At 63.0% G+C, this 15,922-nt stretch overlaps 2 protein-coding genes across 4 annotated transcripts; one reads left to right on the forward strand and one right to left on the reverse strand.

Annotated features, from left to right (window-relative positions):
* Positions 1–775: 775 nt before the first annotated feature.
* Positions 776–7,859, reverse strand: PATL1 (PAT1 homolog 1, processing body mRNA decay factor). The gene is made up of 19 exons (XM_058806498.1): positions 7,845–7,859; positions 7,269–7,380; positions 6,973–7,184; positions 6,818–6,892; positions 6,065–6,259; positions 5,875–5,976; positions 5,606–5,702; positions 5,267–5,477; positions 5,105–5,194; positions 4,792–4,975; positions 3,697–3,820; positions 3,511–3,608; positions 3,368–3,427; positions 3,112–3,260; positions 2,625–2,784; positions 2,317–2,466; positions 1,832–1,923; positions 1,540–1,689; positions 776–1,360 (listed from the first exon to the last, which is right to left on the reverse strand). The coding sequence occupies exons 1-19, from the start codon at positions 7,857–7,859 to the stop codon at positions 1,339–1,341; spliced, it is 2,298 nt and encodes a 765-aa protein (XP_058662481.1). The 3' UTR covers positions 776–1,338.
* A 1,007-nt stretch (positions 7,860–8,866) lies between these two features.
* STX3 (syntaxin 3) lies at positions 8,867–15,419 on the forward strand. Of its 3 annotated transcripts, none has more exons than XM_058806854.1 (10): positions 8,867–9,069; positions 10,456–10,533; positions 10,612–10,711; positions 10,806–10,880; positions 10,999–11,066; positions 11,574–11,682; positions 11,837–11,922; positions 12,003–12,137; positions 13,347–13,457; positions 15,342–15,419. In XM_058806854.1, the coding sequence occupies exons 1-10, from the start codon at positions 9,040–9,042 to the stop codon at positions 15,417–15,419; spliced, it is 870 nt and encodes a 289-aa protein (XP_058662837.1). In that variant the 5' UTR covers positions 8,867–9,039. The 3 variants fall into 3 exon arrangements, with proteins under 3 accessions (XP_058662837.1, XP_058662836.1, XP_058662835.1); XM_058806853.1 differs by having other exon boundaries at positions 11,837–11,910; XM_058806852.1 differs by lacking the exon at positions 15,342–15,419 and adding an exon at positions 14,422–14,793 and having other exon boundaries at positions 11,837–11,910.
* Positions 15,420–15,922: the final 503 nt, after the last annotated feature.

The following is a 15,922-nucleotide window of genomic DNA, read 5'->3' on the forward strand; positions in this document are numbered from 1 at the left end:
GTAGAGAGCCAATGGGAGGTGAGAGCGGCGCGCCGCGCGTGCTGACGCCGATCGGTGAATCACCCGCCAGTGATTGGCGGAGGGGCCGGGCTTCGCACCAGGCGCGCTGCCATTGGCTGAGGCGTAACCACGCCCCCTGCCCGCTGCCCACGGAGGAACTCCCGGGGTTCGAGACCCGCCAGGGGACAGAGCGGGAACACGGCGGGAACCCGGCTGGGTCGTGCAGGGGGTGGCAGGGCCCAGAGAAGGAGAGGCCAGGCTGGCAGCCGTATACAATTCATCTTTATTTACAATACCCTATAAAAATGTAAATTTAGAAACTTTATTGTCATTAACCAGAACCGAAAACTGGGAGGGATGGGGAAGGAAAAAACAAAACAAACAAAAAAATTACTGCAAGCAAATGAAATAAGAAAAAAAGCAAAACAGAGGGGAAAAAAGAAAAAAAAATCAAAAAAAAAAAACAAAACAAAAAAACAGGGAAAAAAGCAATAAAATAAAAAAAAAAAAAAAATGAACTTTCCACTTGATCTGTCAGAGAAAAAGGACAGGGAAAGGGCTGGGAGCAGAGGAAGGGGCTGGTTAATGCCAGGAGGAATTCTGGGGTGTAAAATCCCTACATGTGCAAATCTCTTGGTTTTTTTTTTTTTTCTTTTTAAAAGCAAAAAAAAAAAAAAAAAAAAAAAAAAAAAAAAAAAAAAAAAAAAAAAAAAAAAATTTATCCCCCAACCACCACCACCACCTTCCCGAGGAGCAGCACAGCTGAAGCCACCCGGATCTGATCCGGAGGGGACAAAGATCCGGCTGTGCCCCCCACCCCGGAGCTGCTGGGCTGATCCTGGGGGGAGGGAAGGAGCCGAATTTTGGGAAGACGAGGTGAGTGTGCGAAACAAGTGTGTGAAGTGTGGGGAAGGGCAGGAAGCAGAGCTCAGTGCTTGTGGGAAGGGCTGCAGAAGGAGCAGGGAATGAGCAGAGAACCCCTGGCCGTGGATGTGGAGCGAGGGGCTCCCCGCTCCCCGGGATCCTCAGTAGTGTGTGTGGGTGTGGGGGGGTGTGTGTGTGTTTGGGGGGAAGCAGCAGTTTCTGGGGGTGCAGAGGGAGTCGTGGGGAAATTGGGAGCAGCAGGGAAAGGCAGCACTTTGTGGGAAAGGGGGGAGCAGCCAAACATCCCCCTCTTCCTGCTGATCCAGGGATTGGGGGGCGGATGCGCCCCATGTGCCAGGCCGGGCGTTGGGGGAGGTGTGGGGTGAACCGTGTGCCCTCCATCCTTCCTTCCATCCTTCTTTCCTTCCATCCTTCCTCTGGAACATTCCAGTGGTGGCGAGGAGCCACGGAGATCTACCGGATCCCCTGCACTAAGCTGGAACCAGGGAACATCAGAGGTGGGATCAGAGGGAGGCAGCAATTCCCCTCTCCCCAAGCTGCTCCTCCCCACTCCAATCCTTCTCCAGCTGCACCCCCACCTCTGGTTTCCTCCTTCTCCCAGTTCCCTGCTGGCACAGGGCCACATTCCCATGGGAAAAGAGGGCTGGCACTCACTGCAATTTCGTCTCCAGCAGGTTCAGCTTCTGCTGGTCAACGTAGCGGGAGAAGAGGGAGATCAGGTTGGAGGGGATGGACACGGGCTTTGCCAAGGCTCCCTGAGGGATCCGCAGCAGCTCCCGGGTCGCCATCAGCATCAGCTCCGTCCTGCCGGGAAAACGGGAGGGAGGAAGGAGCAGTGAGAGGTGTGGGGGCTCCAGGAGCCTGGAGGGTGCCTTTGCCACCCCAAGGGGCTGGGAATGTGGTGACATTCCAGGCAGGAGCATCCCAGCCCGGGACAGGGAGTTACCATTGGTTGTCCTGCATCAGCTCTGTGTTTGTGTCCGAGCTCTGCAATTCCTCCCCTCGGCTCAGGACCAGATACAGCAGGGACAGACCAAACTGTGGGGACAGGGAGGGGATCTGTCACCTCCAAGCATTCCTTGAGAGAGCTGGAGAATCCCCAACACTTCCCAACCCTCCTGGAATGCTGGCATGAGCAGGAAGATCCCTGCCTGCTTTTGCAGGAGGAGGTGGAAGAAAAGACCACAGATCACTCCCAGCCCAGGAGGGATTTACTGGACCAACATTCCCACCCCAAATTCCAGGACTGGAGCATGGAGCACAGCAGGACAGACCCAGAAGCTGCTGCCAGGCTGAAGCAGAGCCCAGGGCCACCCCAGACCGTTAATTAATGTGCCAGACACCCTCGTTAATTAGCAAGGGGAACACCCCAGTGCTGAGAGGCTGCTGGAGCAATTCCCAAGGCTGGGAAGGGGTGGGAATGAGGAGCACCTTGTTTTGGAGCACAGCAGTGAGGTGCAGGTTGGTGGGAGCGGCGGCGCTCTGAGGTAGGTTGGTGAGCTGCTGCACAAGGCTGGTGACTGTTCCCAAGGGAAGGTGGTAGAGGACGTGGGAAAAGGGCCTCAAGAGGCAGGGAAGCACCTATGGAGAAAGGAACACAGCTGGGAGCTGCTCACCTTTCCCTGTGCCTGGCTGGAACTGCAAACAGCTTCTCTCTCCAAACATCTGGCACCCTCCCAGGAAAGGCAGGAATGCCACCCTGCAGATACACAGAGCCCTCCCAGCCTCTGGAAGCTCACCTCATCCTGAGCATCCTTCTTGATGAGGAAGGGCAGGTTCCTGGCCGTGGCCATGAGCACGTCAGCCGCTTGCTCTGGAGCCAGGAAGGGCAGGATCCGGGCCACCAGGCGCTTTCCTTTCCGGATGCACATGATCTGCATGAAGTGGTCATCGCTCGGCCTGAGCAGGGAGGGAGGGAGAAAGGTGTCAACCCTCACCTGGGAGCATCCCAGGGCTATCCCATGGCTGGATCTGCCCCAGCACCAGGTGGAAAACACACCTGGTGGGCCTGAAAAAACATCCCTGAGGTGGGAAAAACTACATGGGAAAGATATCCCTGATCCTCAACTCTGCCAGAGGGAGAGGATGGAAATTGTAACTTTGTAACCACAATGAAGGTAAAATAGCTAAAAAAAGGTTACTTCAGCCCCCTGCCAGAGCCAAACAGATCCACGGGAAACTGGTTTCAGTGATCCCAGAGTGCTGGAGCTCCCAAATCACGCTCACCTGTCCTGCCCAGGTGCCTTCCCCCTCAGATTGTCATACATGTCACAGATCTTCTGCTTCCTCTCCTCCATGAGGGCTGGCCGCTCCCCTTCCAGGCTCAGGAGGTAGCGGCGCTCGTAGTCCTCCACGTCCAGGAGGAGGCTGTACGTCTGCAGGAAGCATGGAAAACTCAGGGAACCATGGAATTGGGGGGGCTGGCCCACTTTTGATCCCACCATGGACCTCTGAGGGTCGGGACAATCCCCCTTAAACTCACCTTCTCAATGGTGACGAGCGTCTGTCGCCTCTTATCCCGAACCTGCTTCTCCTTCGTCTCCTGACAGGGATGGAAGAGGGAATCAGGGCTGTGGGAAGCAGCCACAGAGCTGCTGGAAGGAAGGAAGGCCAGGAGGAACTCACATCATCCTCGCTGCGGGACGTCACCACGGCATCGATCATCTTCCGGGGGTTGTTGACACTGGAGACGGTGAGCTTTCCCAGCGAGCCCTCAAACTGCACTGCAGGAAGGAGAGAGCAGGGAAGCCAAGGGATGAGTCCCCTCAGTCCCTGGGTAAAAGGAGCCCTGGGGCTGCTGGAGGGCTTTACCTGGCTTGTAGGTGTGCTCCAGCTTGGCCACCTGAGGGGTGATGAGTTTAGTGCGCTCCTTCTTGGGGCCGTCACCGTGTACTTCCTCGGCTGCTGCCAACTTCTCCAGCTTCTGGAAGTAATTCTGAGGCAGGGAGAGGAAATGTTGAGTGCCTTCTCCCAAAAAACTATTGGCAATCTCCCTGTCCTCAGCTCCACCATCTTCTCAACATCAACATTTAAGCCACAGCTGAGTCCCTCCTCCTCTCCCATCTCTCAGGATGATAGAGGTCAAGGCTCCTCCTCAGCCCTCTCTCAGGACAATGACAAATCCATTCTCTTTGTGAGGTTCCCAGTCCTTCCCAGCACATCCCAGTTAGCCTGCCTTGCTCCCTTGGCACCATGCCAGGACCTCCCCACCCCATCCACCCGTTTTGCAACGGCAGAGCTTTGCTGACTTACATCCTGCACCAGTTCCTCTTCTCTACTGGGACCAGCTCACCAACAGATCCCAAAAAACTGCCAGCTCAGGAGAGGAGCCAGAGCTCTCCCACCCCATTCAGGTCCCCAGTGTCCATCCCAGACATTTCTCTCTCTCCCTGGGGATCCACAAACAGTTCACTGTTGCTCCATCTGCTCCAAGTCTGACTTTTCCCAGCACTGTCTGACACCCCCTATTCCCAAACTGGAAAAAAGCAGGAGCAATCCCTCCCTATCCACCTTCACTGCACTGCTTGGATTCCCACAGGGTTCACCACCACCATTCCCAGTCAGACCAGAGTCAGCCTTTCCCTGACAAGGATCTCTCTTGAGTTTTCCATTTAGCATCTCCCTTGTCTCATTCCAGAGGTTTTATCCTGGTTCTGTCACATTTCTGATGGAGAGGAGCTGCTCTCCTGTTATCCCAGACCTATGAAACCAGTGCACCCCAACATCTCCTCACTCCTGGAAATCTCATCCAAGAAGGAGTCAGCTCATCCCAGGGACGCTGATCCCACCCTGTCCCTCCGCCTTCCTCTTCCAGGGAGGAAAACAACCCACTGCCCTTCTCCCTGGATTGACATTCCCTTCCCACCCAATCTCCAATGGCCAGGGGGAAGGTGCTGCTCTGAGTACCTGATAATAATAATCATCCAGGTAGGGATCAGTGCTCTGCAGCTGCATCATCTGGATCTTGGACACCCAGTCCTTCTCCCGCTGCAGCATGAGGTTGGCGTAGGGATCCTTACGGATCTGCTCCTGATGGCTGCTCCGGTGGCCCCCTCGGTCCCCCCCGGAGCCGTTGAGGCTCCGGTGCTGGCTGGCAGGAGAAGAAGGGCACGCGTGAGCACACCGGAGCTACAGGAAGGGACAGAGAGGGGGGACAGGTGACCCCGGAAGCAGGACACATCCCCGTGCCGCACGGCCCCGGCCCCGTGCCCGCACTCACTTGCGGTTCTGCTGCTGCCGCTGGTGCAGGAGCCGCCGGTGCTGCGGGTGCAGGTGGGTCGTGTCCGGCCGGAACATCTGGGGCTGAGGCCTGGGGAAGGAAGGGACGGTCAGGGAGGGACGCAGGGAGCGGCTGGGACATAGGAACAGGGACAGCACCGACCTCAGGTTCTGCAGGTGGGATCCGGGGCCCGGAGGGTGCGGCAGCTGCGAGGGGGGCGGGGCGGGGGGAGCCCCGAAAAAGGCACGGAACCCTCCGGCCGGGGACATCATCTGCCCAACTCTGCCCTGCAGCAGCTTGGGGTTCACCGAGGGCAGCGGGCTCCCCACCAGCCCGGACACGCGGGCAAACTGGCTGGGGGACATTCGGCCGGCCTGCGGGGCACAGAGGACACCTGGAGTCAGCCAGGCGGGAAAAGGATCTGGGATGGCGGGCAAGAGGCACGGAGCGCCAGGTCCCGGAGCCACGCAGAGAGAAAGGTGGGATAAAGCACAGGAAGGAGCTTTACCTGGGCTCCTCCGAGCAGTTGGGCTCTCTGCAGGTGTGTGAGGACGGGAGAGACGCTGTGGGGGAACGGGTGGCCCAGGAGGGAGGAATTCTGGGGAAAGAGTTGGGAAAAGGGACCCCAGTCACAGACCACGACTGGCAGACGGGACAAACCCCAGGATGGCCAAGCTCCATGGGGTGGGGATGAGGCACAGGAACACAGGGAGATTTTGGGAGGGCTGGTCATCAATCCCCAAAGAGATGGAGGAGGGAAAGCTGGATACCGGAACACTGCAGAGCTGGTTGGGGGACATCCTCTCTCCATAGGGAGCGGGATAACGCTGCTGCATGGTAGCTCGGATGTGGACAGGCTTGGGACACAGGATCTGGGGGGAGACAAGTGGCACAGTCACTCCCCCTGGGAAGCAGCTTGCACCCTTGGGAGCAGTGGGAAGCTGGGAAGCGAGGAGATACCTGCTGGTTGAAGTTGGGGATGGCGGCCTGTTTGGGGGGGGTGCCGATGGGAATGGCCCGGACAGGGGGGCTCCCGATGATGGGGGAGGAGGAGCGCCGGGGCAGCGCCCGCTCCGAGGGATCCCGCTCCTCATCCCGAGCCTGCGGAGGCCGCTGGGGCAGGGCATAATCCAGCACGGACACCGCGGGCATCTCCTGCAGGAGAACGGGAGGGACACCCCCCTGGAGCCACAGGCTGGGACACACAGGAGGGTGAGTGTCCCCCCTTCCCCCTGCCAGCTCTCACCCCCACTGTGCTTCCCTGGGATCTCCACACAAGGCTGGGCATCCCCACAGCACCCAGACTGCCGAGAGCGTCCCGTTTGGGATAACAGGGCGTGGGGCGGGAATGCTGGGTCACCTCCCAGCCCGGCAGAGCCAGGAGAGGGTTGGACACGCAGCACTTCAAAGCATGACTCTCAATGAAACCACAACAACACAAAAATCCTCTGCCTCCAGGCATCAACATTCCCAAATCCTGCTGGGAGCCCTGAAATCCTTCAGACATCACCAGGCAGCCCAGAACAGCCGAACTCCATCATCCCAGCCCTCCAGGGTCCGAGGGGTGATAGCTCTGAGGGTCCCCCACAAGCCACAGACACAGAGGAGGGAAGCAGGACACTCCACTATCCCAGGACCAGTCTAGCCCACCCAGCTGGCTGCCACAGGCATTTGGGATCAGCAGGGAAGAGCCCCCTGCCCCCAGCCCCCTACCTGAGCGAGGAGCGGCCCCCGGATGCGCCGCAGCACGGCCGAGCTGTCCCAGATGCTGGAATTGAGCCCTCCAGGCTGCTGCAGAGCACAGGAAGAGTCAGGACAGCGCTGCGGGATCCATCCCCATCCCCCCGGATCCCCCAGCCCGCTCCCACCTGCGGGGGATCCCTGGTGTGCACGGCCTGCATGATGGCCGGGTCCTCCAGCTCGCTGTCGATGACGAGGCGCGTCAGCCGCTCGGCCAGCGCGTCCTCGGGGTCGCCCAGGACGTCCCCGTCGTTCCCAACGGGACCGTCCCGCTCCCGGCTCGAGCCGGCCTTGTCCTCCAGCTCCGCCAGCCGCTCGTGGGCTTCCTGCCAGTCGTCATCTGCGAGGGGGAACAGGGTGAGGGCCGTGGGCAGGGGGCACCTGCGGGGTCAGGGAGCTCTGGGGGTGACACTCGGGGTCTCACCGACGGCGCCGGCCCCGAAGGTGTCATCGTTGAACTGGTCGATGTCTTCATCCTCCTCCCCCAGGGCCTGGAAGGCATCTTCATCCTCGTCCAGCGGGCAGTCCTCCAGGGACTGGGACACCCAGGAACGGGGTCAGCCCCACTGGACCTCCCTGACGACCTCCCAGCCCATTATACCTATACAATACACCCCCACACCAGCAATATGCCCCCCAGCTCCATTATCCACCCCTGGGAATCCGCCCAACCCATTATTCCTATGCAGTGACTCCCCCAAGCCATTACATCACCCCAATGACCCTCCACATCTAGAGAGTGACCGCTCCCGTTATACGCTCCCCCAGCCCGTTCCAGGTCCCCAGTGTCCCCCAGACTCCTGGTGTCACCCTGGAGCCCCCTCCCAGCCCCTCAGACCCCCTCCTCGGCCGCCCTCCCCAGCTCATTTCACTTCCCCCGCCCCAGCCCGTTATACCCCCCCACCCCGTTACACCGGCCCGGTGCCGTCCTGGCAGAGTTCTCCCGCAGGCCCCGCGGGGCCCCGCCCGCCCCGGCCCCCCCCGGCCCCTCCCCGCTCACCGGGTACCGGAACATGGCGGCGCCGGCGCCCCCCGCCCGCAGGCTCCGCGCCGCCCGACCAGGCCCCGGGCCCCGCCGCGCATGCGCCGCCGCGGGCGCAGCCGCATGACGTAATCGCCGCCACCGCCCCGTGTCCCACCCGCCCGGTGCGCGGGGGGGGGGGGCGGGGCCAGCGATGGCCACGCCCAGTGTAGACCACGCCCTCTCGCTTGTGTTTCTTAAAGGGGCAGCGTCCCTTTTTCTCCCACGCACAGCGGTGACACCCGTATGGCCCCGCCCGCAGCCGTGCCCCCCAGTGTCACCCCATCCACAGCCAATGCCACCCCGTCCACAGCCAATGCCAGCCCGTCCACAGCCGCAGCACTGCCCGCCCAGCCCTGTCCCCAGCTGTGTCCCATCCCCAGCCATGTCCCCCACCCGTGTCCCCTGTCCCCAACTGTGTCGGGACCCTTGTCGCCAGTCACGACCCTCAGTTGTGTCCCCTAACTGCAGCCATGTCCCCAAGCCGTCCCCTGTGCCAGTTCATGCCCAGCCGTGTCCCCCAGCCGTGTCCCGAATCCACAGCTGTGTCCCCAGATGTGACTCCTATCCACAGCCCCGTCCCCCTGAGCCGTGTGCCCCGAACCCAGCCATGTCCCCAGCTGTGATCCACATCCCCAACCGTGTCCCCAGCCGTGTCCCCAGCCATGCTCCCTGTAACCAGCCGTGTCCCCAGCCGTGCTCCCTGTCCCCAGCCGTGTCCCCAGCCGTGTCCCCAGCAGTGCTCCCGCCGCAGCCACACGTGGCAGGGGGTGACACGTCCTCACCGTGTGACCCCCGAGAGGGACCAGCTTCCTCATGGCCTCCACACCCACACCCCAGCCCACCTCTGTCACCTCCCGGGGGGCCCGGGGGCCGCCCCCAGCCGCCGCCCGCAGCGGCCCCGCTGTCCCCGCGTGTCCCAGGTGAAGGGGCGGCTCCAGCTCGTCCCTCCCTCCCTTCCTCCCTCCCTCGGCGCCTTCCCCGCGCCCGTCACTGGGGATTAGCGCAGGGACAGCCCCGGGCTTGGCCACAGGCACAGGGGACAGGGCCACCCGGCACCTCGCCTGGATGTAGGAGGCCCGGCCGAGCGGCGAGGAGCGAGGGTGACACCGCCCATCCCTGCGCTGGGCGAGCACGGGGACCCCCCCGCGCCCCCCCAGCCTCCGGGGGCACCATGAAGGACCGGCTGGAGCAGCTCAAGGCGGTGAGGGACCCCAGGGGGGGCAGGGCACAGGGGACACCCCCAGGGGGACCCTCAGGAAAAGGGTGGCACCGGGATGGGGGTCCCCGAGACCCCACCCCATGCTGGGCAGGGGCATCGCGGGGAGAGGGGACCCCAAAAACCGGGTCTGGGGTGGCTGGGGACGTCACGGGGTGGATGTCACTGAAAGGCCACCCCACGGTGTATGGGGGTGTCACGGGGATGGGGGGAGCTCAGGCCCCATCCCATGGTGGGCTGGGGTCTCAGGGACACCACAGTCCATGGTGGGTGGGTGGGGACACCACGGGGGGGTGGCACCGAGACCCCACCCTGGTGTGCGTGGGTTGTCACGGGGGTCACCCTACAGCAGATGGGGGACCCTGAGCCTGCCTCCAACGGGGGTCTCAGCTGGGAGGGACTGGGGTGCCATCCCTGCGAGGTTTGGGGGCACAGTGGGTGTTTTGGGGTGACGTGACCCCCCTAGCCTTGTCCTGTCCCCCCACGCTATGGGGCGCACCCCCTGGCCTGTCGGGGGTGTCCATCCCGCGGGGATGGCGGTGGATTTGGGGTGCCCACACCCCACTGTGCCCCCCACAGTTCCCCACCGTGCACCCCACACGTCCCCGTGTTCCCGCCACCATTGCCGCTTCCTTCTCCCTTTTCCCGCTCCGCCTGGGGCCCCACTTCCCCCCGGGCCCTCCTGGGGGCTCCCCCTGCTCCCCAAGAACCATGGGGGTCCCAGCAGGCCCCCAGCTCCCGGCCGGGCCCCTGGGCATGGCAGGGAGGCTTGGCAAGGATTTACCGGGATTATGGAGCCAGCAGATAAAGCCTTCGGGGGGAGTGAAGGGATTAATTTTATTTTTACTCCAGCAGCAGGAGGAGGGGGGTGGGGGGTCCCAGCCTGGGGTCTGTCCCCGTCTCCAGGACACCCCAACAACAGCCCCGGGGTGCTGGTGGAGCTGAGGGGGCGAGGGGAGGCAGAAGGGCTGAGGCTGAGTTTTGGGAAGGGCTGGATTTGGGAGCACATGGGTGGGGGCCTGGGCACCACACCAGGGTGAGGGGCAGCAGCCACCTTCGTGCCCCCCAGGGCTGCCCCAGAGCTGCCATGGGGCCACGGTTTGGGACATAAACCCCATGCCATCGTCCTGTCCCCATGCCATCGCTGTCCCCGTTCCCTCCCTCTGGCCGAGCGCAGCAATCCCTTAATTCCCAGCCACGTGTGGCCAGATGTGAGCTGGCCTCGCCCCTCCCGCTCTCCCCCGCTGCAGATGTCCCCCCCTGTGCCACCACAACCCATGGCTGCTCCCCCCGTGTCCCTGTCACCCCCGTGGGGGCATCTGGGGGCGCTGGCAGGGCACGGGGTCCCCCCTGAGTGCCATGTCCCTACAGAAGCAGGATGCAGACGACGAGGAGGAGCTGGAGATCGCCGTGGACAACACGGCCTTCATGGATGAGTTCTTCTCGGAGGTGAGGGAGGGCTGGGAGCGGGGCTGGGGGGTGTAGGGCTGCCTCCTAACCCCCCAAAATCCTCCCGGGTGTGCCCAGATTGAGGAGACCCGGCAGAACATCGACAAGATCTCGGAGAACGTGGAGGAAGCCAAGAAGCTCTACAGCATCATCCTCTCAGCCCCCATCCCAGAGCAGAGTGAGTGCTGTCACAGTGTCCCCACGGCCTCCCCTGGCCATGGGGACCCTCCCTGGGGACACTCCCACGGTGGCTCACACCCATGATCCTGCAGAGACCAAAGATGACCTGGAGCAGCTGACGACAGACATCAAGAAAATGGCCAACAGCGTCCGTAACAAGCTGAAGAGTGAGTGGCCCTGTCCCCACCGCTGTGTCACACGTGTCCCTGTCCCCCTGGCACTCTGGGACCATGGGGGCTGGCAGTGGGAAAGGTTCCTGGTGGGCTGAGGTCTGTCTCTCTCCAGGCATGGAGAGGAACATCGAGCAGGACGAGGCACGATCCTCCGCTGACCTCCGGATACGCAAGTCCCAGGTGAGCTCCAGCCCACAGCCAGTGTCCCCGGGTCCCACCCTGCTGTCCCCCACGGGCTGGGGACGTGGCATATCCAGGGGTCCCCAACAGCACTCAGTGATCCCAGGCTTTGTGTCCCTCTGCCCTGTCCCCAATCCTCTGTCCTGTCCCCAACCCTCTGTCCTGTCGCTCTGTGCTGGGACATGCCACGTCCAGGGTCCCCTGGGTCTCATGCCACTGTCCCCACTCCCAGCGCGTTTTCCTGTCCATCCTGGGACCAGGAACACACCATGCCCGGAGTGTCATTGATGTGACTTCCCATCCCCACCCCCAGCCCCTCATCTTGTCCCCTGGGCAGCGTGTCCTCACTCTGTCCTCACTCCTGTCCCCTGTGAGTCATATCCATGGGGATATGCCATGCCTGGGGTGTTCCATATCCCTGTCCCAGGACCAGGTCCAGTCCCTCAGTGTCACACCGTGCCCTGGGTGTCCCTGTCCCCACCCTCACGCCCCTGTCCCTGTCCCCAGCACTCGGTGCTGTCCCGCAAGTTCGTGGATGTCATGACCAAGTACAACGAGGCGCAGGTGGATTTCCGGGAGCGGAGCAAGGGCCGGATCCAGCGCCAGCTGGAAATCAGTGAGCGACCCCGGCATCCACCCCCACCTCCTCCTAGAGTGGGAGGAGCCAAACCACACAGGCCCCTCCCATTTGACCAAGTTTAGTCAAGTGGGAGGAGCCAGACAATACAGACCCCACCCCCTATTTCCCACCTCTCCCCACGTGCCCGCAGCCGGCAAGAACACGACGGACGAGGAGCTGGAGGAGATGCTGGAGAGTGGGAACCCCTCCATCTTCACCTCGGGGGTGAGCCCTGACGTGGGGGACACCGGGGGACATGGGGGTGTGTCCCAGGGCCAGGCCTCCCCGCTGACGTGTCCCTGTCCCTGTCCCTGCAGATCATGGACTCGCAGATCTCGAAGCAGGCGCTGAGCGAGATCGAGGGGCGGCACAAGGACATCGTGCGCCTGGAGAGCAGCATCAAGGAGCTCCACGACATGTTCGTGGACATCGCCATGCTGGTGGAGAACCAGGTACGGGGACACGCAGGGGCCTGGCCATGGGGACACAGGGACACGCAGGGCCCTGGCCACCGGGACATGGGGACATGCAGTGATCCAGCCATGGGGACACAGGGACACACAGGGACCTGGCCACGGGGACAGGCAGGGACCTGGGTATGGGGACACAGGGACGGCAGGGACCTGGGTATAGGGACACAGCGACGGCAGGGACCTGGGTATAGGGACACAGGGACATGCAGTGACCCGGCCATGAGGACACAGGGACACGCAGGGACCTGGCCATGGGGACTCAGGGACACGCAGGGACCTGGCCACAGGGACATAGGGACATGCAGCAGCCCGGCCGTGGGGACACTGGGACAAGTGGAGACCTGGCCACGAGAACACAGGGACAGGCAGGGACCTGGCCATAGGGACACAGGGACACGCAGTGACCCGAGCGTGGGGACACAGGGATAAGTGGAGACCTGGGCATGGGGACATGGGGACAGGCAGGGACCTGGGTATGGGGACACAGAGATAAGCAGGGACCCGTGGGCAGTGTGAACAGGGACCTGAGCATGGGGACAAGCAGGAACCTGGCAATGGGGTCACAGGGATGACCCCGTTGTGTATGGGGATGTGGACGTGAGCCATGAGGGGTTTGGGCACAGGGTCACAGGGATGAGAAGGGATCCACGTATGGGGACACACAGGGACCTGTGCACAGGGTGACCAGGGACAAGCAGGGACCCGAGTTGGGGGGTCACAGGGACCTGCACAGGACCATGGAGTGGCCCAGGGACCTGCACAGGGGGTCCAGGCGTGGAGCAATATAGGCTGGGGTGTGACCACTGCACGTGTTCCCATGGAGCCACCCACCACCCCGTGGTGGCCTGGAGGGGACACAGCAGTGTCCCCCAGCCTGCGGTGGTGCTGTCCCCTCTCTCAGCCCCTCTCTGTCCCCCATGCCATGCGAGGAGCCGCTGTGTGCCCCGGGGATGGGTGAGTACCTGTGTGTGTGGGTGTGCCACATGCTGTGGGGCTGTGTCACCGTGTCCCCACCGTGTCCCCACCGTGTCACCTGTCCCTTCTCCCCCAGGGTGGGCTGCTGGATAACGCAGAGCTGAGCATGTGGAGCAGAGCACAGAGATGATCCCATGCCAGGTGGGTGGGTGCTAGCACCCCGGGGTGCTCTCAGTGTCCCCCCTCTCTCTGTGTCCCCCGGGTGCTCCGTAGGGAGCCATGATCGACCGCATAGAGAACAACATGGACCAATCTGTGGGCTTCGTGGAACGGGCCGTGGCTGACACCAAAAAGGCTGTGAAGTACCAAAGTGAGGCCAGGAGGGTGAGACAGACCGACAGCCCCTTGGTCCCCTGCATAGCCCCCAATGTCCCCTCTGTAGCCCCCAGCATCCCTGAGGTACCCCCACTGTTGTCCCCTCTGACCCTCGTTGTGCCTTCACATCCCAGCGTTCCCAGCATCCCCCATATCCTCCAGCAGCCCTGAGACCCCTTTATTTCCCTCAGTCACCTCCTATCCCCCAGCTGACCCCAAGAACACCCACCTGCCCCCAGTGACTCCATGGGGGGCTGGCAACTCTGTCCCTCTCTGTCCCACTTCCCCCCTGAGCCCCCTCCCACCCTCAGGTGTGATGAGCTGGTGAGGTCTCAGCCCCTCCGGCCCCATCCCCAGGGCTCTGCAGCACCTCGGTGCCCCCGTGTCCCCCCACATGGGACAGGTGTCACCACCCCCAACTTGCCCCTGTTCCCCCAGAAGCTGCTGGCTTTGGTGGCAGTGGCCGTGCTCTTGCTGGGGACAGTTGCCCTCATCATTGGACTCTCGGTGGGGCTGAACACGAAATAGCCCCTGGGGCGGGGGTCTGTAAGTGTTGGGGGGCAGGGGACCCCCACTGCGGGGACACAGAGCCCTGGGGGATCCCAGTGCCATCTCCTGCTTTGGGAGCTCCAGGGATTTGGGATTTGGGGCTGGGGGCGCTGCCTTCTGGCTTTGGTGATCTCGGGTCTGCGGTGCTGGGGGTGTTCTGTGGGGCTCTGCAATATCTGGGGTCTCTGGTGCTCTGGGGTCTGTGATTTTGGGGTCTGCAGTGCTCAGGTGTCTGTGATGCTCAGGGATCTCTGGTGGCCAGGGCTCTGTGCTGTTCGGGGTCTGCAGTGCTTGAGGGTCTGTGTTCTTTGGGGGTCCCTGTTGCTTCAGGCTCTGGATTTTGTCTCTTCCCTGCCATCCCCGCTCCCTCCTTCCTGCCGCAGTTCCCGTTCCCTTTCCTCCAGCTCCCCTTTCCCTCCTCCAGACGCTCCCGACGCTCCCAGCGATGTCACCTCCCGGCGGGATCCTCCCCGGCTCTGATCCTGGACCCCTCCTCTCCCTGCTCCTCCCGGACCCGCTGCTCCCAGCCCTCCGTGTCCCGGTTCCCGCCGCCGGCTCCAGCACCGCCGCCTTTCCCGCCCGTCCCGCCCGTCCTGCTTTCCCTGGGATCTGCCCCTCATGTCCCCACGGAAGGGGACAGGATTCCGTCCGTGGGGACGCGGCGAGGGGTGACAAGGACACAAATCCGAGAGCCGGACGCTCACCCGCGCGGGCATCCCGGTGGAATGAGGGCGGGGATAGGGACAGGACACGGGGTTTGGTGGCACCAGTGTGGTTTGTTGTCACCGCGCTGTGACAGACGGAGCTGTCCCCGCCCCCTCTTGGCTTTGATGTTTGGCGGGAGGATGTGTTATCACGGATATTAAACTCCCGCTGTAATAAAATCCCGCCGATCCCGCCCTGCGCCTCCTCTCCGTGCTGGCACCGGGAGCACCCAAAGCCCGGCCCGGCTCAGCTCCCGGTGCCCGGGGACCTGGGGGCTGCACCGGCCCCGCTTCCCGGTGCTGTAGGGCACGAGAAGGAAGGGCGGGGCTGGGGACACGCCCAGCTCCGAGCCCTGGCCACACTGTCCCCCCCCACCAAGTTTTTGGGTAAGTCGTGGTGATTGGTCACCTGTCCCAGGGCACGCTGGCACTGTCACCTCCCTGTGCCACACAGAACCAGCTCACACCTGCCCTGCCACCTTACCTGCACCCTCCTCAGCCTGTCCTTGTCCCTTGCCCTGTCTCTGTCCTTTCTGCCCCCTCCCCAGCCCCATCCTTATGCCCTGTCCCCCTCCCCATGCCGTTCCCTGTCCCCTCCCCAGCCGTGTCCCTGCCTCACATTCCCTGTGTCCCCGAGCAGAAGAAGATCATGATCATGTTGTGCTGCATCATCCTCGCCATCATCCTGGCATCCAGCATCGGGAGCATCTTCGCCTGAGCCCCCCACCCGCTGCCCTCCAGGTGACAGGGACGGGGCTGGGGGTGGCACGGGGGGTCCCTGGCACACCCCAATCCCAGGGAGTGGGTTTGGGCCTCACCAGGGTTGGATTCACCTGGGGATGCACTGGGAACCATGTCCCCTTCCTGAGTGTCACCTCACCCTCCTCCCTGTCACAGGTGGCCTTTCCCCCTCCTGGCCCCCTGCCCGGATGATCCACGGGAGAGACCCCGGCCCAGCCCCGATCCCGGAGGACATCCCACGTGTCCCTGGAGGAGTGGAGCCCCCACTGCGCCCCCTGCTGCCCTCCCACACCCCCCTCCTCCTGCTCCTCCTCTCGGGTGACAGTCGGTGGCCGCTGTGACAAGCAGCCCCTCCTGGTGGCACGGAGCGGCCGGAGGGGCCGTGTCCCTCGCGGGGGGGGACACAGGGCTCTGCCTTGCCGGGGCGGCCGGAGGAGCCTCTCCCTGTGCTTGGAGCTCCTTGGATGTGCAGCCACCCAC

The sequence above is a fragment of the Ammospiza caudacuta genome, chromosome 6, assembly GCF_027887145.1.
Source record: "Ammospiza caudacuta isolate bAmmCau1 chromosome 6, bAmmCau1.pri, whole genome shotgun sequence".
NCBI lineage: Eukaryota > Metazoa > Chordata > Aves > Passeriformes > Passerellidae > Ammospiza > Ammospiza caudacuta.